This window comes from Lithobates pipiens, unplaced genomic scaffold (assembly GCF_037356315.1).
Source record: "Lithobates pipiens isolate NorthernLeopardFrog02 unplaced genomic scaffold, aLitPip1_a1.2 Scaffold_19, whole genome shotgun sequence".
In the NCBI taxonomy this organism is placed as follows: domain Eukaryota; kingdom Metazoa; phylum Chordata; class Amphibia; order Anura; family Ranidae; genus Lithobates; species Lithobates pipiens.
In genome coordinates this window covers 240,865,208-240,882,199 of record NW_027507764.1, presented here as the reverse complement: position 1 = coordinate 240,882,199, position 16,992 = coordinate 240,865,208, and the positions used below count along the sequence as shown (strand labels likewise).

At 40.9% G+C, this 16,992-nt stretch overlaps 1 protein-coding gene across 1 annotated transcript in view; it reads left to right on the top strand.

Moving 5' to 3' along the window:
• Positions 1-16,992, top strand: part of PKD1L1 (polycystin 1 like 1, transient receptor potential channel interacting) — a 358,247-nt gene that overhangs the window by 247,853 nt on the left and 93,402 nt on the right. Inside the window, exons 31-33 of the mRNA XM_077491844.1 lie at positions 3,613-3,716; positions 9,246-9,432; positions 12,601-12,733. Coding sequence (XP_077347970.1) covers positions 3,613-3,716; positions 9,246-9,432; positions 12,601-12,733 — 424 coding nt within the window. The remainder of the gene's footprint in view (positions 1-3,612; positions 3,717-9,245; positions 9,433-12,600; positions 12,734-16,992) is intronic.

Genomic DNA, 16,992 nt, shown 5'->3' with positions numbered 1-16,992 from the left:
TAAAAAACCAAGGACAATTCATAAAGAATACCCATATTCCAAATAGACAATACATATATAGTGAAAGACAGACTACCGACAGGACATAAATAACACACACGACAAACACAGAAAATGACGCTGGTCCGGACCAATTGCTGCTAGTTGCCGTAAGTGATTGTGGTAAACTAATTAGACCTGGAGAAATGCTTGCAATGTCAATTAAACATTTATCAGGCAATCAACAGAAAGCTAAGGGGAGAAACTAATATTGAATTACAGCTATTACTATCAGCCTGGTTACTAGCTGGATTTGCAATGTGTTCATTTAGTAATTATAAATATAAAGTTCATTCTCCAATGTTAGTATGAACAATTTCCCTAGATTTTCGGCTTAGGTTAAGCTACTTTGTTTCAAGAAAGTTGGACATCTAACAACGTCTATGGGCCCATACGGGCTGAGGTTTCGTTTTTAATTGATTGTCGTCCCACAATCTTCTTGCCCGTATACCATACGTCATACGTGCACATTCACCATACCTTTACTTCTACCCAGCACTGTCTGTGTTGGCCAACAATCATACCGTGTGTACGGGGCTTAAGGGTTTGGGCTCTATCTGTTGTGTGGAAGCTATTGTAAATTTGGTTTTGGGGGTATTTTTTCCACAGTGCTATTGTGAATTCTGTTTGGGTGCTAATTACCACAATCATGTTAATTTGAGTGCTAATTAGCGCTAATTATCACGCAGCGCTTTAGTAAATGACCCCCATTTTGCTTTTAGCCCAAAAAGTTACATTTTGGTCTCATCGGACCAGAGCACCTTCTTCCACATACTTACTGTGTCCCCCTCATGGCTTCTCGCAAACTGCACAGGGGACTTTTTATGGCTTTCTTTCAACAATGGCTTTCTTTTTGCCACTCTTCTATACAGGCTAGATCTGTGGAGTGCACGACTAATAGTTGTCCTGTGAACAGATAGTCCCACCTGAGATATGGATCTCTGCAGCTCCTCCAGAGTTACCATGGGCCTCTTGGCTGCTTCTCTGATTAATGCTCTCCTTGCCTGGCCTGTTGGTTTAGGAGGACAGTCATGTCTTGGTAGGTTTGCAGTTGTGCCGTATGCTTTCTATTTTCAGATGATGGATTGAACAGAGCTATGTGAGATGTTCAAAGCTTGGGATATTTATTTATAACCTAACCCTGATTCAAACTTTTCCACAACTTTATCTTTGACCTGTCTGGTGGGTTCCTTGGCCTTCATAATGCTGTTTGTTCACTACGGTTCTCTAACAAACATCTGAGGTCTTTACAGAACAGCTGTATTTATACTAAGATTCAATTACACACAGGTGGACTCTATTTATTAATTAGGTTGTTTCTGAAGGCAATTGGATCCACTAGATTATAGTTATGGGTATCAGAGTAAAGGGGGATGAATATAAATGCACACCACACTTTTCAGATATTTATTTGTAAAAGATTTTGAAAACCATTTATCATGGTTCACAATTATGTGTCACTTTTTGTTGGTTTTTGGCTGTAACATGAAAAAATGTGGAAAATTAGGGCTATGAATACTTTTTCAAGGCACTGTAATTCGCCAGCAATTTAAATGGTATAATTTTTGTTCTTTGTAAATGTTATTTTTGCTGTAGCACAACTTACAGCAAGAATACCTCTGAATATGGTATGGAAGGAGGACTTCACATAAAACAAAAAAGGCCAGGAAGAGGGGGCAGGTGTGTGCCCCACTCCTGAACCATAACAGGCCACATGCCTTCAACATGTAGGATCCCCTGGCAAGGCACCTTGTACCAATTTTGATGACAACAATGGCCTCTTCCCTACAACCTTTGCCAGGTGGTTGTGGGGGTCTGCAGGTTGGCGGCTTCCTTAATAACCAGTAGATATGTGCAATACGTTTAGTTCCAAATACATTTTTTAACAAATTTTGAAAATTTTGTTAATTCAAAAATATACAAATTTCCGAATTTTTCAAATTTCCAAATTTTTTTGAAAATCAGAAAATTCTAAATTCGTAAATCCAGAAATTCGAAAATTTGGAAATCCCAAAATAAGAACAAAAATTCTAAAACTCGAAAATCTGAAATAATAAGCGACTAATAATAACTTGACTATTACTATTAAATTCTAGGTATTAGAATTTCAGTTTAAATTTGGCTGTTAGTGAACATAACGAATACAAATTTATCCGAAGTTACAAATTTATCCGTAATAATGAATGCCATATCTAAACAAATGGAACATAACAAATTAATAATAATAAATAACAATAATAATAAAAATGGATTATTATTATTATTTAGTTTCGTTCCATTTGTTTAGATGTGTCATTATTTATTTTGGATAATTTGTAACTTCAGATGAATTTGTATTGTTAAGTTCACTAACAGCCAAATTTGGAGGACATTTGAAGGAAATTTCAATACCTAGAATTTAATAGTTGATTATTATTGGTTAATTAGTCTTTGTTTTTTTTAATTTTTGGATTTTTGTTCTTTCTAATTTTCGGATTTTCCTTTCTTGTTTTCAAATTTTTCTGAATTCCGAATTTCTGAATTTCCAAATTGTCGAATTTTAAAATTTTTCGAGTTTACTATGTTAAATCTAGACTTATAACTGCACTTTTTTGGAAAACTAAATGTATAATCCTTCTATTTGCATCTGCATACTGTATATGTTATGTGTGCATACACAGTATAAGGGCACTTTCACACTGGCAGTACCTGGGCATTGGCGGTAAAGCACTGCTATTTTTAATTTTTGCAGCACTTTTCAGCCGCTATCGGTGTGCTTTTAACCTCTGCTAATGCCTGATAAAAGTGGCTAAAAAAATGGGCTAAAAGTGCCGGCAAAGCCGCTTTGCCAGCGCTTTTGCGCTGCCCGTTGATTTCAATGGGTAGGGGCGCTTTAGGAGCAGTGTATGTTGCTTTCAGGACTTTTTTGACATCCTGCCAGTGCACTGCTGCAATGTGAAAGCCCTTGAGCTTTCACATTGGAGTGAAAGAGGCGCTTTACAGATGCTATTTTTAGCGCCATAGTGCCTGTAAAGCGCCTCAGTGTGAAAGGGGTCTAAGTGCGTGTCACTTTTTTACTTTAAATACTGAGGAAAGGCATGCTTCCAAGTTCATTGATTGTTGAGGAAATCCGTGAAGAGGAGTTTACCAAATGCTCTACCTGCTGAACCCACAGCCTTGATCTTGAGCACAACTGTCAGAGAAAAACACCATTTCACACCCATGATGTAATAGATGCATATTTGGCTGAAAAATACAAATAGAAAATGGAGTATCCATTATTCTCATGACAATGAAAGAATTTCAGAGTTCTCAACTTTAAAGGAAAGTACAATGAAATAATCCCCTGGAGTTTCTTGACATCACTAGTATCTCCAAGACCAAAAGACTAGAGCTTTATTCCATAATTTATAAAAATAATGCATAGATAAGAAGTATTGGTGTGCTTGTTGCAATATAAATCATAAGAGGCTGCAATGGATTAAATAACTAAAATGTTTGGTGTATCCATTGTACAAGATTCAACAGAAAATGATCATTGGAATAAATATATACATATATACACATTAATTACTCTGTCTTTGCAAACTGTAGGTCATCAACATTATATACAAGAAGCAGACACTATTCTTCAATCTAGTTTGGCATGGCATCATTTCCAATACTGGGCATATGATACCTGGAAGAAGAAATATCAGGTAATTGGCACGTGAGAGTCATGATAATGCAAATATTAATAATCTTCTACAAAATGTTAATATATTAAAACATACTTTAAAATTCTGCTAGTAACAATAGCCACCCCAGTCACAATAAAATTTAATGACTATCTTACCGCTGCACCTAACCAATAAATGAGAAGCATATACTCCTCAAACTTGGTTTATGATTGGTATATACGTAAAAGCAAGTAAGACAAAACAACATGTGGATCCTTCATGAGCATTACTACAGTGGTGTTAACGGTCTGTGCTATATCATTAAGCAGGGGCTATGACTGGCAAAGACTGCAAAGGTTCTTAGCCACAGGCCATTTATGGCACATGATGTCCTTCATGCTGCAGTGCCTAAGTAAGGACCCTTGTATGCATGTCATCAAAGAAAAAAAATGCTAATTATTGAGCAGCCACCTTCTTGAATCCATACCTTCAGGAGAAAGTAGCAGATTTTCCTTCACCATCCAAGGGGGAATCCAAAACATGTTACTTTGGGGGTGTCCTTTGAAAATGCCTAGTTATGGCATTTCCAGATGGTGGCAGAGATTCTACTACTGCCAGTCACATCTCCTTCAGTTGCTGCCTGATAAGTAGCAGTGGCTGTCTTACCGAGGTATTTCACAGCTTTTTTAAGGCTGCAGCAATCAGCTTGACAGGCGCCAGTCACACAAAGTGATTTAACTTCTTGGTCAGTGAGTGTGCGGGATCCAGGGTTGAAATAGAAATGCAAAGAATGAAAGACCTCATGGACTACCGGATGTCTAGGATGGACCATTGGCCCTTTTCCTGCTTGAACATTGCATATGTATATGTTGGTGCAGACTATTGTTTCATGTGTTAGTTTGCATGGTGTATACATTCTGTTTTTTACATGTTGTAGCAGGGCGTCCCAGAGAGAGCCGGGAAAAGTACTGTTCGGGGTTTATATGACTCCCAGGCTCCTCTCATACACAAATAAAATCAAAAAACACTGCGCTGTCAAAATATCAGAGAGCAGCTAGCACAACAAAATAGATATCTTGTTCAAACAGTGAGGGAGTTACACAAAGTGTAGCGCTGCGAAAGTGAATAATGTGAGCTCGTCTATCAACAAATATCAGAAATATGTGCAAAAATTACATAGAACTACAGTGATTCATATACCATATATCGTATTCATTAGCATACCATCAAGTGTGTATCTTATTCGATTAAGAACATCATACCATTTCAATATATACAGTATACTTATATGTACCCAAAAACAATGACATAATATATGTGAAAGAAAAAATTTGTAAAAAAAAGAATACGGAATGTGAAAAGTCCTTTCAAAAAAGGAAGAAAATCAAGTCCCACATGTGCAGTTGGATATTACATATCAAATGGACCATCCAATTATAGAGATGCAACATACAGCCACCTGTGTGACGATACAACCACCTCTATGGATGTGAGCTTACCAGCTGATTTTGACCCAAAAGAACATATATTCCAAGGGTAGCACACACTTTAATGATGACAGCAGGTAAATGGAACTCCCAGATAATGGATTCCCAAACTTAAAGGAAAGATTTCTTCCAAATATAGATAGATATTGCCAGGTTCTCTCCAGTTACATGAAAAGCCAAACTCGTCTGGACGTTGACTGTCCCATCTGTAACACATAGATACCAGCAACTAGAAAAGACTGGGAGAGGAAGCGGCGGGGAGGCTCTGGAAGTGATGTCATAGAACCAGGATGGAGCATAAAGCGTGTTCACCGAGAGACCAGGGATCTCTGATCCATGGTCCAGTTCGGGTCTTGGTCCTCTCCCCAGGCTAATTTAAACTAACCTGAGACAGACAGCCAATGCTCTTGGCCAGGGAACCTCAGACAACTTCTAAAAGGTTGGTAAAAGCTATTAAGCTGTGTATGTGGAAGGCTAGGTTTTTGCTTGGCTTTTTTTGTTACTATTTGTTTTTGGAACACTGTACAGCACTTGTATATATCACAAATAAACACTGCACTGTTTATCACTACTTCAATGGATTTGGTATCTATGCCTGAAAGACTGCTCAACCCAGGGAGCTTTGTACCTGCTACCTTTCCCCTAGGTTACAATGTTAATATATTCATTGCCTATTAATATTTGGTTGTTGAGTATCTTTTGTTATAATTTGCAGGGCTTATTTAAGGTATTTACTTTATATACACTGAATAGTTACTTTGTAAAAAGGTGTTACTATATACTGTATCTCACAAAAGTGAGTACACCACTCACATTTCTGTAAATATTTTATTATATTATATTCACCAGAGCTTCACAGGTTGCCACTGGAGTCCTCTTCCACTCCTCCATGACGACAACCCGGAGCTGGTGGATGTTAGAAACCTTGCGCTCCTCCACCTTTCATTTGAGGATGTCCCACAGATGCTCAATAGGGTTTAGGCATGGAGACATGCTTGGCCAGTGCATCACCTTTACCCTCAGCTTCTTTAACAAGACAGTGGTCATCTTGGAGGTGTGTTTGGGGTCTGGAATACTGCCCTGCAGCCCAGTCTCCGAAGGCAGGGGTTCATGCTCCGCTTCAGTATGTCACAGTACATGTTGGCATTCATGATTCCGTCAGTGAACTGTAGCTCCCCAGTGCATCCCCAGACCATGACACCCCTACAAGCATGCTTGACTGTAGGCAAGACATACTTGTCTTTGTACTCCTCACCTGGATGCCGCCATACACACTCGACATCACCTAAGCCAAATAAGTTTATCTTGGTCTCATCAGACCACAGGGCATGGTTCCAGTAATCCTTCTTCAGCAAACTGTTTGCGGGCTTTCTTGTGCATCATCTTTATAAGAGCCATGCAAACCAATTTGATGCAGTTTGCGGCGTATGGTCTGAGCACTGACAGGCTGACCCCCCAACCCCTTCAACCTCTGCAGCAATGCTGACAGAACTCATACATCTATTTCCCAAAGACAGCCTCTGGATATGATGCTGAGCACGTGCATTCAACTTCTTTGGTCAACCATGGCGAGGCCTGTTCTGAGTGGAACCTGTCCTGTTAAAACGCTGTATGGTCTTGCTCACCATGCTGCAGCTCAGTTTCGCGGTCTTGGCAAACTTCTTATAGCCTAGGCCATCTTTATGTAGAGCAACAATTATTATTTTTTTTCAGATCCTCAGAGTTCTTTGCCATGAGGTGCCATATTGAATTTCCAGTGACCAGTATGAGAGAGTGAGAGCGATAACACCAAATTTAAAACAAACAAACCAAATTTAACACACCTGATCCCCATTCACACCTGAGACCTTGTAAAACTAACGAGTCCCATGACACTGGGGAGGGGAAATGGCTAATTGGGTCCAATTTGGACATTTTCACTTAGGGGTGCACTCACTTTTGCCAGTGGTTTAGACATTAATGGTTGTGTAAGTTATTTTGACAGCAAATTTGCACTGTTAACCACTTAAGCCCCGGGCCATTTTGCTGGCTTAAGACCAGAGCACTTTTTGCCATTTGGCACTGCGATGCTTTAACTGACAGTTACGCGGTCATGCGACATGGCTCCCAAACAAAATTTACGTCCTTTTTTCCCACAAATAGAGCTTTCTTTTGGTGGTATTTGATCACCTCTGCGTTTTAAATTTTTTGCACTATAAACAAAAAAAGAGCAACAATTTTGAAAAAAACACATTATTTTTTACTTTTTGCTATAATAAATATCCCCAAAAAATATATAAAAAAACATATTTTTTCCTCAGTTTAGGCCAATAAGTATTCTTCTACATATTTTTGGTAAAAAAATCGCAATAAGCGATTATTGATTGGTTGGAGCAAAAGTTATAGCTTTTCCAAAATAGGGGATAGTTTTATGGCATTTTTATTCATTTTTTTTTTTTTTTTACTAGTAATGGTGGCGATCAGCAATTTTTATTGTGACTGCGACATTATGGCAGACACATTGGACATTTTTGACACATTTTTGGGACCATTGTCATTTATACAGCAATCAGTGCTATACAAATGCACTGATTCCTATGTAAATGACACTGTCAGTGAAGGGGTTACCCAGGAGGTGGCAGTGTAGGGGTTAAGTGTGTCTTAAGGGCGTGTTTATAACTGTGGGGGGCGTGGCTGTGATTTACAGAACACTGACCTCTGCTCCAATCTCAGGGAGCAGAGATCAGTGTCACTTGTTGCTAGGCAGAACGGGGAGATGCTGTTTACATTGGCATCTCCCCGTTCTCCCTCCCCATGAGACGATCGCGGGAATCCGGCGGTGCGCACGCGATGGCATGGGGGCAATTTTAAATGGATGTACCTGTATGCCAATTTGCCTGCCCGTGCCATTCTGCTGACGTACATCGTCGTGCGCCGGTCGGGAAGTGGTTATACAAGCTGTACACTCACTACTTTACATTGTAGCAACGTGTAATTTCTTCAGTGTTGTCACATGAAAAGGTATAATAAAATATTCATAAAAATGTGAGAGGTGTACTCATTTTTGTGAGATACTGTATATATGTTTGGGGTAGAGAACCTTGTTATAGCTTTCAGTGTAGCAGTAGCTGTAACTGACAAAGCATCTGCTTGTTCCCAGAGAGCTTAAATCGGCTCACTTTTATTAAAAGTAATCAAGTTTGGATCACAAAGAACTTTTACAAACCTGCTGTAGATTCCACTAATTAGATAAGGTATGTTCCCTACTCTCATAATAGCTCAAATCCTAATTTATTTAATGTTGCTGCTTTTGCATTGTTTATGGGTTAATAAAGAGCAAACATTGCCATCTCATGGGACATCTCATTTTCGTCTTTTTCTTTGCGCATAAATAAAAAATAAATCTAAAAGATCTTAACCTCTAGTTATGTAGAAAAACATCTTCCCGTGACTTCTGTCTTCAAATTAGGCTTTTTGAAACTGCCATTAAAAGGGCTGAGGCTCCAAGTTCTATAAGAAAACAGGCGGTGGTGCCTTCTGTCTCTGAGTTTAGATTTGGTTATGCTGTTAGCAAACTGTACATTTTTGATTGATGAAAATGCATGTATTGCCGTGAAAACTACCTTAAAAAATATATTTTATTAATTCAAATAATTCATTCTGCTGCTGTATGTAAGCAAAGTATTTTCTAAATAGGAAAAACTATCAATGAAGTATCCTGTTGCTGAGGCTGTCTCTGAAAACTGCAATCTTCCATAACTTCACATATAGCTTTACATCCTCCAAATCCCTCAACTTTTTAATTTAAGACTTGGGTATTTATGTGTCACCCTAAACCATGGGTCTTCAAACTATGGCCCTCCAGTTGTTCAGGAACTACAATTCCCATCATGCCTAGTCATGTCTGTGAATGTCAGAGTTTTACAATGCCTCATGGGATGTGTAGTTTCGCAACAGCTGGAGGGCCGTAGTTTGAGGATCCCTGCCCTAAACCCATAAAGCTGTATGAAAAGACGTCACTCCACTGTGCTTAATTTTTAATATCTTTTTTTTTTTTTAGCACCTCTGCAAAAAAATATTGTTTATTTTTTGTTTCTTTTAGAGAGATTTTTCCACTTCAAGTATTCACTCTACAGATGGCAGAAGAAAACACAAAAGTAGCTGCCCCTCACCTACTCAGAACTCTACTGGAATTGATGATTGCAGTTGCAATATTAGTCATTGTCCTACACCTGGGCTGAAACCCATCAAGGATGGCTCAAATGGCACTTGTTTGCAACCATCATCAGGTAAGTTATAAAACGATTTCAGGGACTTTGAACATTAATCAAGATAGCAATATTGAATATAAATATGTAGTACCGTATATACTCGAGTATAGGCCGACCCGAATATAAGCCGAGGCCCCCAATTTACCCCCAAAAAAACTGGCAAACTTATTGACTCGTGTATAAGCCGAGGGTGAGACATGCCTGTCCATCCCTGTGTGTGTGTCCGTCCATCCCTGTGTGTCCGTCCATCCCTGTGTGTCCGTCCATCCCTGTGTGTCCGTCCATCCCTGTGTGTCCGTCCATCCATCCCTGTGTGTGTGTGTGTCCATCCATCCATCCATCCCTGTGTGTGTGTGTCTCCATCCATCCATCCATCCATCCCTGTGTGTGTGTGTCTCCATCCATCCATCCATCCATCCCTGTGTGTGTGTGTCTCCATCCATCCATCCATCCATCCCTGTGTGTGTCTCCATCCATGTGTGTGTGTGTGTGTGTGTGTGTGTGTGTGTGTGTGTGTGTGTGTGTGTGTGTGTGTGTCCAGCCTACCTTTGTCCCGAGCCTCCGTCCCGTGCCTTGCCTCCTTGCCTCCGTCCCGTGCCGTGCCTTGCCTCCTTGCATCCGTCCCGTGTCGTGCCTTGCCTCCTTGCATCCGTCCCGTCCCGTGCCGTGCCGTGCCTTGCCTTGCCTCCGTCCCGTGCCCTCTTCGTCGGCGGCCATTGTAAAATTCAAAAGCTGCGCCGCCGCCTTCGCCTGTGATAGGCGGAACACTGAATTTCCCAGCAGCCTGTGTTCCGCCTATCACAGACGTCGTATCATCCTCGTCCGTAGTACGAGGATGATACGATGTCCGTGATAGGCGGAACACAGGCTGCTGGGAAATTCAGTGTTCCGCCTATCACAGGCGAAGGCGGAGCCGGAGGCACGGCTTTTGAATAGAATGGCCGCTGTCTGTCTGCTCGACACGCTGATCGAGCGGGCAGACAGCGATGACTCGAGTATAAGCCGAGGGGGGCACTTTCAGCCTCAAAAAAGAGGCTGAAAATCTCGGCTTATACTCGAGTATATACGGTAAGTTTAATTCAGAAGTAAAGAAAACTCAGTCAGTTAAATTCAGAAGTAATAAACACAGGATCAATTAGCTAGGAATGTCTCAAAATAAAAATCTGAAATTGCATCAAAATAATATGTTTAACAATACATATGGGCATCTGAGGTTTTTTTCATTTTATATGGATATAAACAAAACATGATGCTTTTCTATATAATTCTCTTAGGGTCAAACAACATACAATCCTTGTCCAAATCATGCCATCTTAGCCTCCGCAACATTTCCAGAATATGCCCCTTTTTAACTAATGACACCACCAAGCTTCTTATTCACTTCCTGGTCATCTCTCGCCTCGACTACTGCAACTTTCTCCTCATTGGATTACCTTTACATAGACTATCCCCCTTTCAGTCCATAATGAATGCCCCTGCCAGACTCATACACCTTAACAGCCATTCAGCCATCTCTGTCAATCCCTTCACTGGCTTCCACTCACCCAACAAATAAAATTCAAAGTACTAACAATAATTTTCAAAGCAAGGGGGGCAAAACCGCGCTGAGACCTAAAAATAGTAATAGTACATAGTAATAAAAAATAAAATATAAAAATACAAACTCAAGAACAAAATAAATGTTAATATAAAAAATTATAGTGAATATTGAAAATCACGAGGCTGCTGCTCCACTGTGGGATACACACACAATTAATGGAATTGAAGAGAAAGAGCTGCGCCAATAAATAAAAATAGCTTATAATCAAGCAACACTACATTCATCATGAAGTCCCAGACTTATTAAATTAATAAAAGTCCATAGCGAGAAGATCTTTATGTTGAAGGAAAATCACTTAGCTTCAGAACCAAACACACCACAGTGATTCCACACTTCTATCGCTAATGTGCCCAGCCACTGACAAAAAGATGCGCTTACCAGATGGTAGAGCGTAAGGAGCGTTATGGTAACAAGCCAATAGCAACCTCTCTCCTACAAAAGATGTCTTGTAATTCAGGAGCAACACTTCATGTGTTGTAGACCTTTATGATGCTCCAAACTCCCATTCACACACAATGAATATGCTCAGAAAACAGAGAGAGAATGGGTTCCCCATTGAAAACGTCACGTCTGACGAAACGCGTCTGGGGGGGACGCTGTGATGTCACCACATTGTACAAGAGGAGGATGGGCTCCCGATTTGCCGGCCGGCTTGTATCTATGCGATTGAACTTTGTTTTTTATCTTCTCTCTCTGTTTTCTGAGCATATTCATTGTGTGTGAATGGGAGTGTGGAGCATCATAAAGGTCTACAACACATGAAGCATTGCCCCTGATTTGCAAGACATCTGGTGTAGGCGAGAGGTTGCTACTGGCTTGTTACCATAATGCTCCTTACGCTCTACCATCTGGTAAGTGTATCTTTTTGTCGGTGGCTGGGCACATTAGAAGTGTGGAATCACTGTGGTGTATTTGGTTCTGAAGCTAAGTGATTTTCCTTCAACATAAAGATCTTCTCGCTATGGACTTTTATCAATTTAATAAGTCTGGGACTTTATGTTGAATGTAGTGTTGCTTGATTATAAGCTATTTTTATTTATTGGCGCAGCTCTTTTTCTTCTACAATAATTTTCAAAGCCATCCACAACTCTGCCCCCAGCTACATCACTAACCTAGTCCCAAAATACCAACCAAGCCGCTCTCTTCGGTCATCCCAAGACCTCCTGCTCTCTAGCACCCTTGTCACCTCCTCCCATGCTCGCCTCCAGGATTTCTCCAGAGCTTCTCCCATCCTTTGGAACTCCATACCCCAATCTGTCCGACTGTCCCCTAATCGATCCAACTTTAGGCGATCCCTGAAAACCCTTCTCTTCAAAGAAGCCTATCCTGCTTCTAACTAACACTGTTTTACTTCCTCCATCAGCTCATCTCCCCACAGCTATTACCTTTTGTATCAATTGACCCTTCCTTTTTAGATTGTAAGCTCTAACGAGCAGGGCCCTCTGATTCCTCTTGTACCAAATTGTAATGTAGCTGTAATGTCTGCCCTCATGTTGTAAAGCACTGCGCAAACCTGTATAACAATAAGTCATTTTCTTTTATGTGCATTTTGTACTAATGTGTTTTTCTTTGTATCTTTTTTGTAGATCTTGGACTGTTTGACATTTCCTTTCTACATGAGAACAAGGTTTTGCCTCCATGGTGTGTCTATGTGGCCTGGTCACTTTGTGCTGTGTTTAGCGTGGGATTTGGAATAGTAACGGTGATGATAGGAATCAGGTACCTTGCTAAACTGTACAGCAAATAATAGATTTTTAACAGCAAGTTTTGTTGTCCCAGTGATTTTGTCAGTTTTTAAAAATGAGAGTGGATACTAATTCCTGAAAATAATAAATTATAGTACATTTGTTACAGCTTTGTTAAAGCCAAACTTGCCAAAAAAGCAAATACACACTTAAATACATATATGCACTATTTTACCTAATTCTATCTCTGAACTGCCAATTGTATGATTCAAACTCTTGTGCCACACTGTGTAGTTAATTAAGCTAGTCATAGATGGATTGTTTTTTTGTTTTTTTTGATCAGCCAGCTGGCTGATCAAAATACCGAATGGATTCTCCTAATCACACAATCAAGGTTGATGAAGGAATCCTCCCCACTAATGCTTTCTGACAGCGGTACCTCCTCTGCAGTCAGAATACATTAATCAGCATTGCAACTAATTTGCTCCCATTCATGGCCAAATATGGATTGAAAATCGACTGGTATCTGCTGAACCGGCCAAATTTTGATTCATCTATGGCAGCTTTATTGGCCAAAGCCAAAAGCATGTGACATTATTCAAACCCTTTAGCTCTTCAGACCTTCCTTTGTTATCTCTCCAGTCTGGTTATTAGGTAAAACCTGGGTATACAGTACTAGAATTTCTAATCATTAGTAGGGTCAAATCGACTTTCATTTTTGAAGTGAGCAGAAAATTCAAAGGAGCAGAATGACATTTTTATTTTTTTTGAGAATCTACAAATTTCCAATGTGGTTTTCGTTTGGTAAAGTTCGTTCATTCAAAAATCAAATATTAACCGGTTCCCAACCAGCTCATGCAGATACACGTTGGCAGAATGGCACAGGTGCACAAAACCACATACCCGTACATCACCCACGGGTAGAAGGTGCACGCGCCCCCCTGCCGTGCCACGGCAATCAGATTCATTGCAGAACCGATCAGTCTTCGGGTCCAGGCCAATGATTTCTGGCCTGAACTTGCTGACCAATGAAATGCTTCCCCTTGCCTGTAAGTAAAAGCACAGGCAGGGGAAGCGATGTCATCTCCCCTCGTGGAATTATTTTTGGTTCCAGAGAGCACCAACACTACACTGACGCAGTACACATAGGCACACATTTCACCCCTGATCACCCCCTCAGCTAGTAGTAGGCCCAGGTAGGTCTAGGGTACCCCCTAAATAAAGTTTTAACCCCTTCACCCCCTGACATCAGTGTCACTAGTAGATCTATTTTCTGATTGCCGTATTCATGTCACGGGTGACGTTAGTTTTTTTTTTTTATAGTGTCAGGGTACCTGCAGTATATTACCCATGAAAGGTTTAACCCCCTGATCACTCGGCATCTGCGTCAGCTCCAGGCAGCGTCAGATTAGTGCCAGTAGCGCTAACACCCACACACGCACCATACACCTCTCTTAGTAGTATAGTATCTGAACGGATCAATATTTTCGATCTGATCAAATCTATACTAGCGTCCCCAGTAGTTTAGGGTTCCCAAAAATGCATTGTTAGCGGGACCAGCCCAGATACCTGCTAGCACCTGCGTTTAGCCCCTCCACCCGGCCCACCCAAGTGCAGTATTAATCACTGTCACAAAACACAACATGCATAAATAGCGTTCGCAGTCATGATCCCTGCGAACGCTAACAGTTTTTTGGTAGCAATTGAAGCAGGCTCTGACAATCGGGTGCTCTGTTTGCCTGTGAGTCTCACTAGTTGTACCAGTAAATTTAGAGGCCACAATGTCCAATTGAAGGTACACTAGTGAAGAAGCCTACATGTTCTGGTGAAATGGCAAACACCAGCGGCCTAGTATACCCTGGTTTTACATCCAGCACTGGAGTTTCACGTGGTGATGTGGCGAGTCCTATAAGTGCAGTTCAAGCTGGTGCGGTGGCTAGCACAAGTAGTGTCCCGCAGCCACCAAGAAGACAAACACAGGCCCATCTAGCCCATAGTGCCCTTCCTGCAGAATATGCCAATCCTAATTGGGAGCCCACCACTTCTGCATGACCCATACTTCCCCATTCACTGACCAACCTAGAAATCAGGTGGAACAGTTGATTTTACGTCACTTGACTTTTATTCGCTGTTTTTCACTGAAGATTTCTATAGATCTATTGTAGACCAAAGCAATTTGTATGCTGCTCAATAAATCGCTGCTCCAGAGATTGGAAACCTATTACAGTTTCCGAATTTAAGACCTTCCTGGGCCTATCCCTTCTCATGGGAATAGTTAATAAAAAAGTGAGTTGCGGTCATATTGGTCCATTGAACCAATTCATCATATGCCTGTGTTCTCTGCATCCATGACCAGGGCTAGATACAAACAGATCTTGCAGTTCATGCATTTTAATGACAATGAACTCTGTCATCCTCGGGGGAACCTCATAAACCACTTCAACCAACAGTTTGCAGCCTTGCTTACTTCCAATCAAGTTGTCTGCGTTGATGAGTCCCTGATTACATTTTCTGGCCGATTGTCTTTCAAACAGTATATTACCAGCAAGCATGCCAGATATGGGGTCAAAATGTACAAGTTCTGTGACAAGGCAAAGGCTATACGTATAGTTTTATAGTTTACGAGGGAAAAGATAGTCACGTGGAGTCCGAGAACTGCCCAGACTACATAGGGAGTGCTGGCAAGATTTTTTGGGACTTGGTGTCACCCTTATTTGGAAAGGGGTACCACTTGTACATGGACAATTATTACATGAGTGTGCCACTTTTTAGTCACTTGTTTGATCATGGAATTGGCACGTGTGGCACCGTGTGATCTAATCTCTGGGGCTTACCCCAGCGGCTTGTAGAGTCCTGACTTAGACTTGGGAAAGAGCCTGCTTGAGAAGTAATAATTTGCTCGCAGTGAAGTGGAGGGATAATCAGAATGTTTTTGTTCTGTCCTCCCTTCATGCAGATACGACTGTCCAAATTCTGACGGCAACTGGTGTTGTGGAGCAACCCCTCTGTGTCCACGAATACAACCTAAATATGGGAGGGGTGGACCTCAATAACCAGTTGATAGCGCTGTACCTAATTGCCCGTAAGCCCAGATGCTGGTACAAAAAAGTGTCTGTATACTTATTCCAATTGGCTCTACTGAACGCTTATGTGCTATACAAAGCATCAGGACGAACTAGATCATTCCTTAAATTCCAGGAAGAGATCATCACAGCCCTTCTGTTTCCAGACGGTGCTGTGACACAACTTCCCAATCCAAATGTAGTGAGCCGGCTGCATTAGAGGCATTTTCCATACGTCCACAGCATGGCACAGTCTAGGGTACACTTTCACAGGGTTTCCAAAGAGGCCATCGCATTTTGAGAGACCCGAACCATTACAGTTACAAATAAAAGTGTGAAAAAAGAAAGTTAAAAAAATATATATATATATATATATATATATATATATATATATATATATATATATATATATATAGAACAAAAAGGGTATAAGATAGGCCCACAGTACCCCACTCAGCGCCTATTTCAGCAGACCAAACATTCAGAAAAATAGTAAACAGATATAATAATGACCTATCGAATTAGTCTCAAGGGTCTATAGGGCAGCAGCCGTTAAAGTAGAAAAAGTCATAAAGCAAATAGTACATGGATAAAAATCAGTTCATGTCCTGAAAATATCAGTACTAACACAGCGCTAAACAATAAACAAATTAAAGTCCCAAATAACAGCATAAAAATCTAAAAGGAGATTGTGCAGAAAGGGTGACAATGATGGTATAATCAACGCTGTGAGGTGATAATAATGTTCATCAAAAAGTGCTGTAACTACTCCATCCACCAGGATTGCACCAATATTTCACCGCGTGAAGTTCGTATCCCCTCAGGGGGTTAAACTCACCAGATATAAGAATAATAAGCGCCTTTAAGGGAATAATCCCGTTTTTATATACCGCAATTCAAATGACCTCCACCAGGGTTCGTCTGCCAAACACGCTTCCTTGCTTGCTTCTGGGCTCTCACTCTTTCTGCTACACCCTATCTTCTCTCTTCTCGTGCCAGATGCAGAGCTCTGTGTCTTACATGGTTTTCTCGGCCTTCCCTATCGAACCCGGGGAACCTGAGAATGCAGTCGGTGGTTCCGCCAGCTTACCATAGAGCTGACTGAAGACCAGAATGGCTCCAATCATCTCTATGGCCTAAGAAACCGGAAGCTACGAGCATTTCATGACTTTGGTTCTACCAGATATAAACAGCGTCACTGGGAAATTGGGAAAGCATCTTATCACACCGA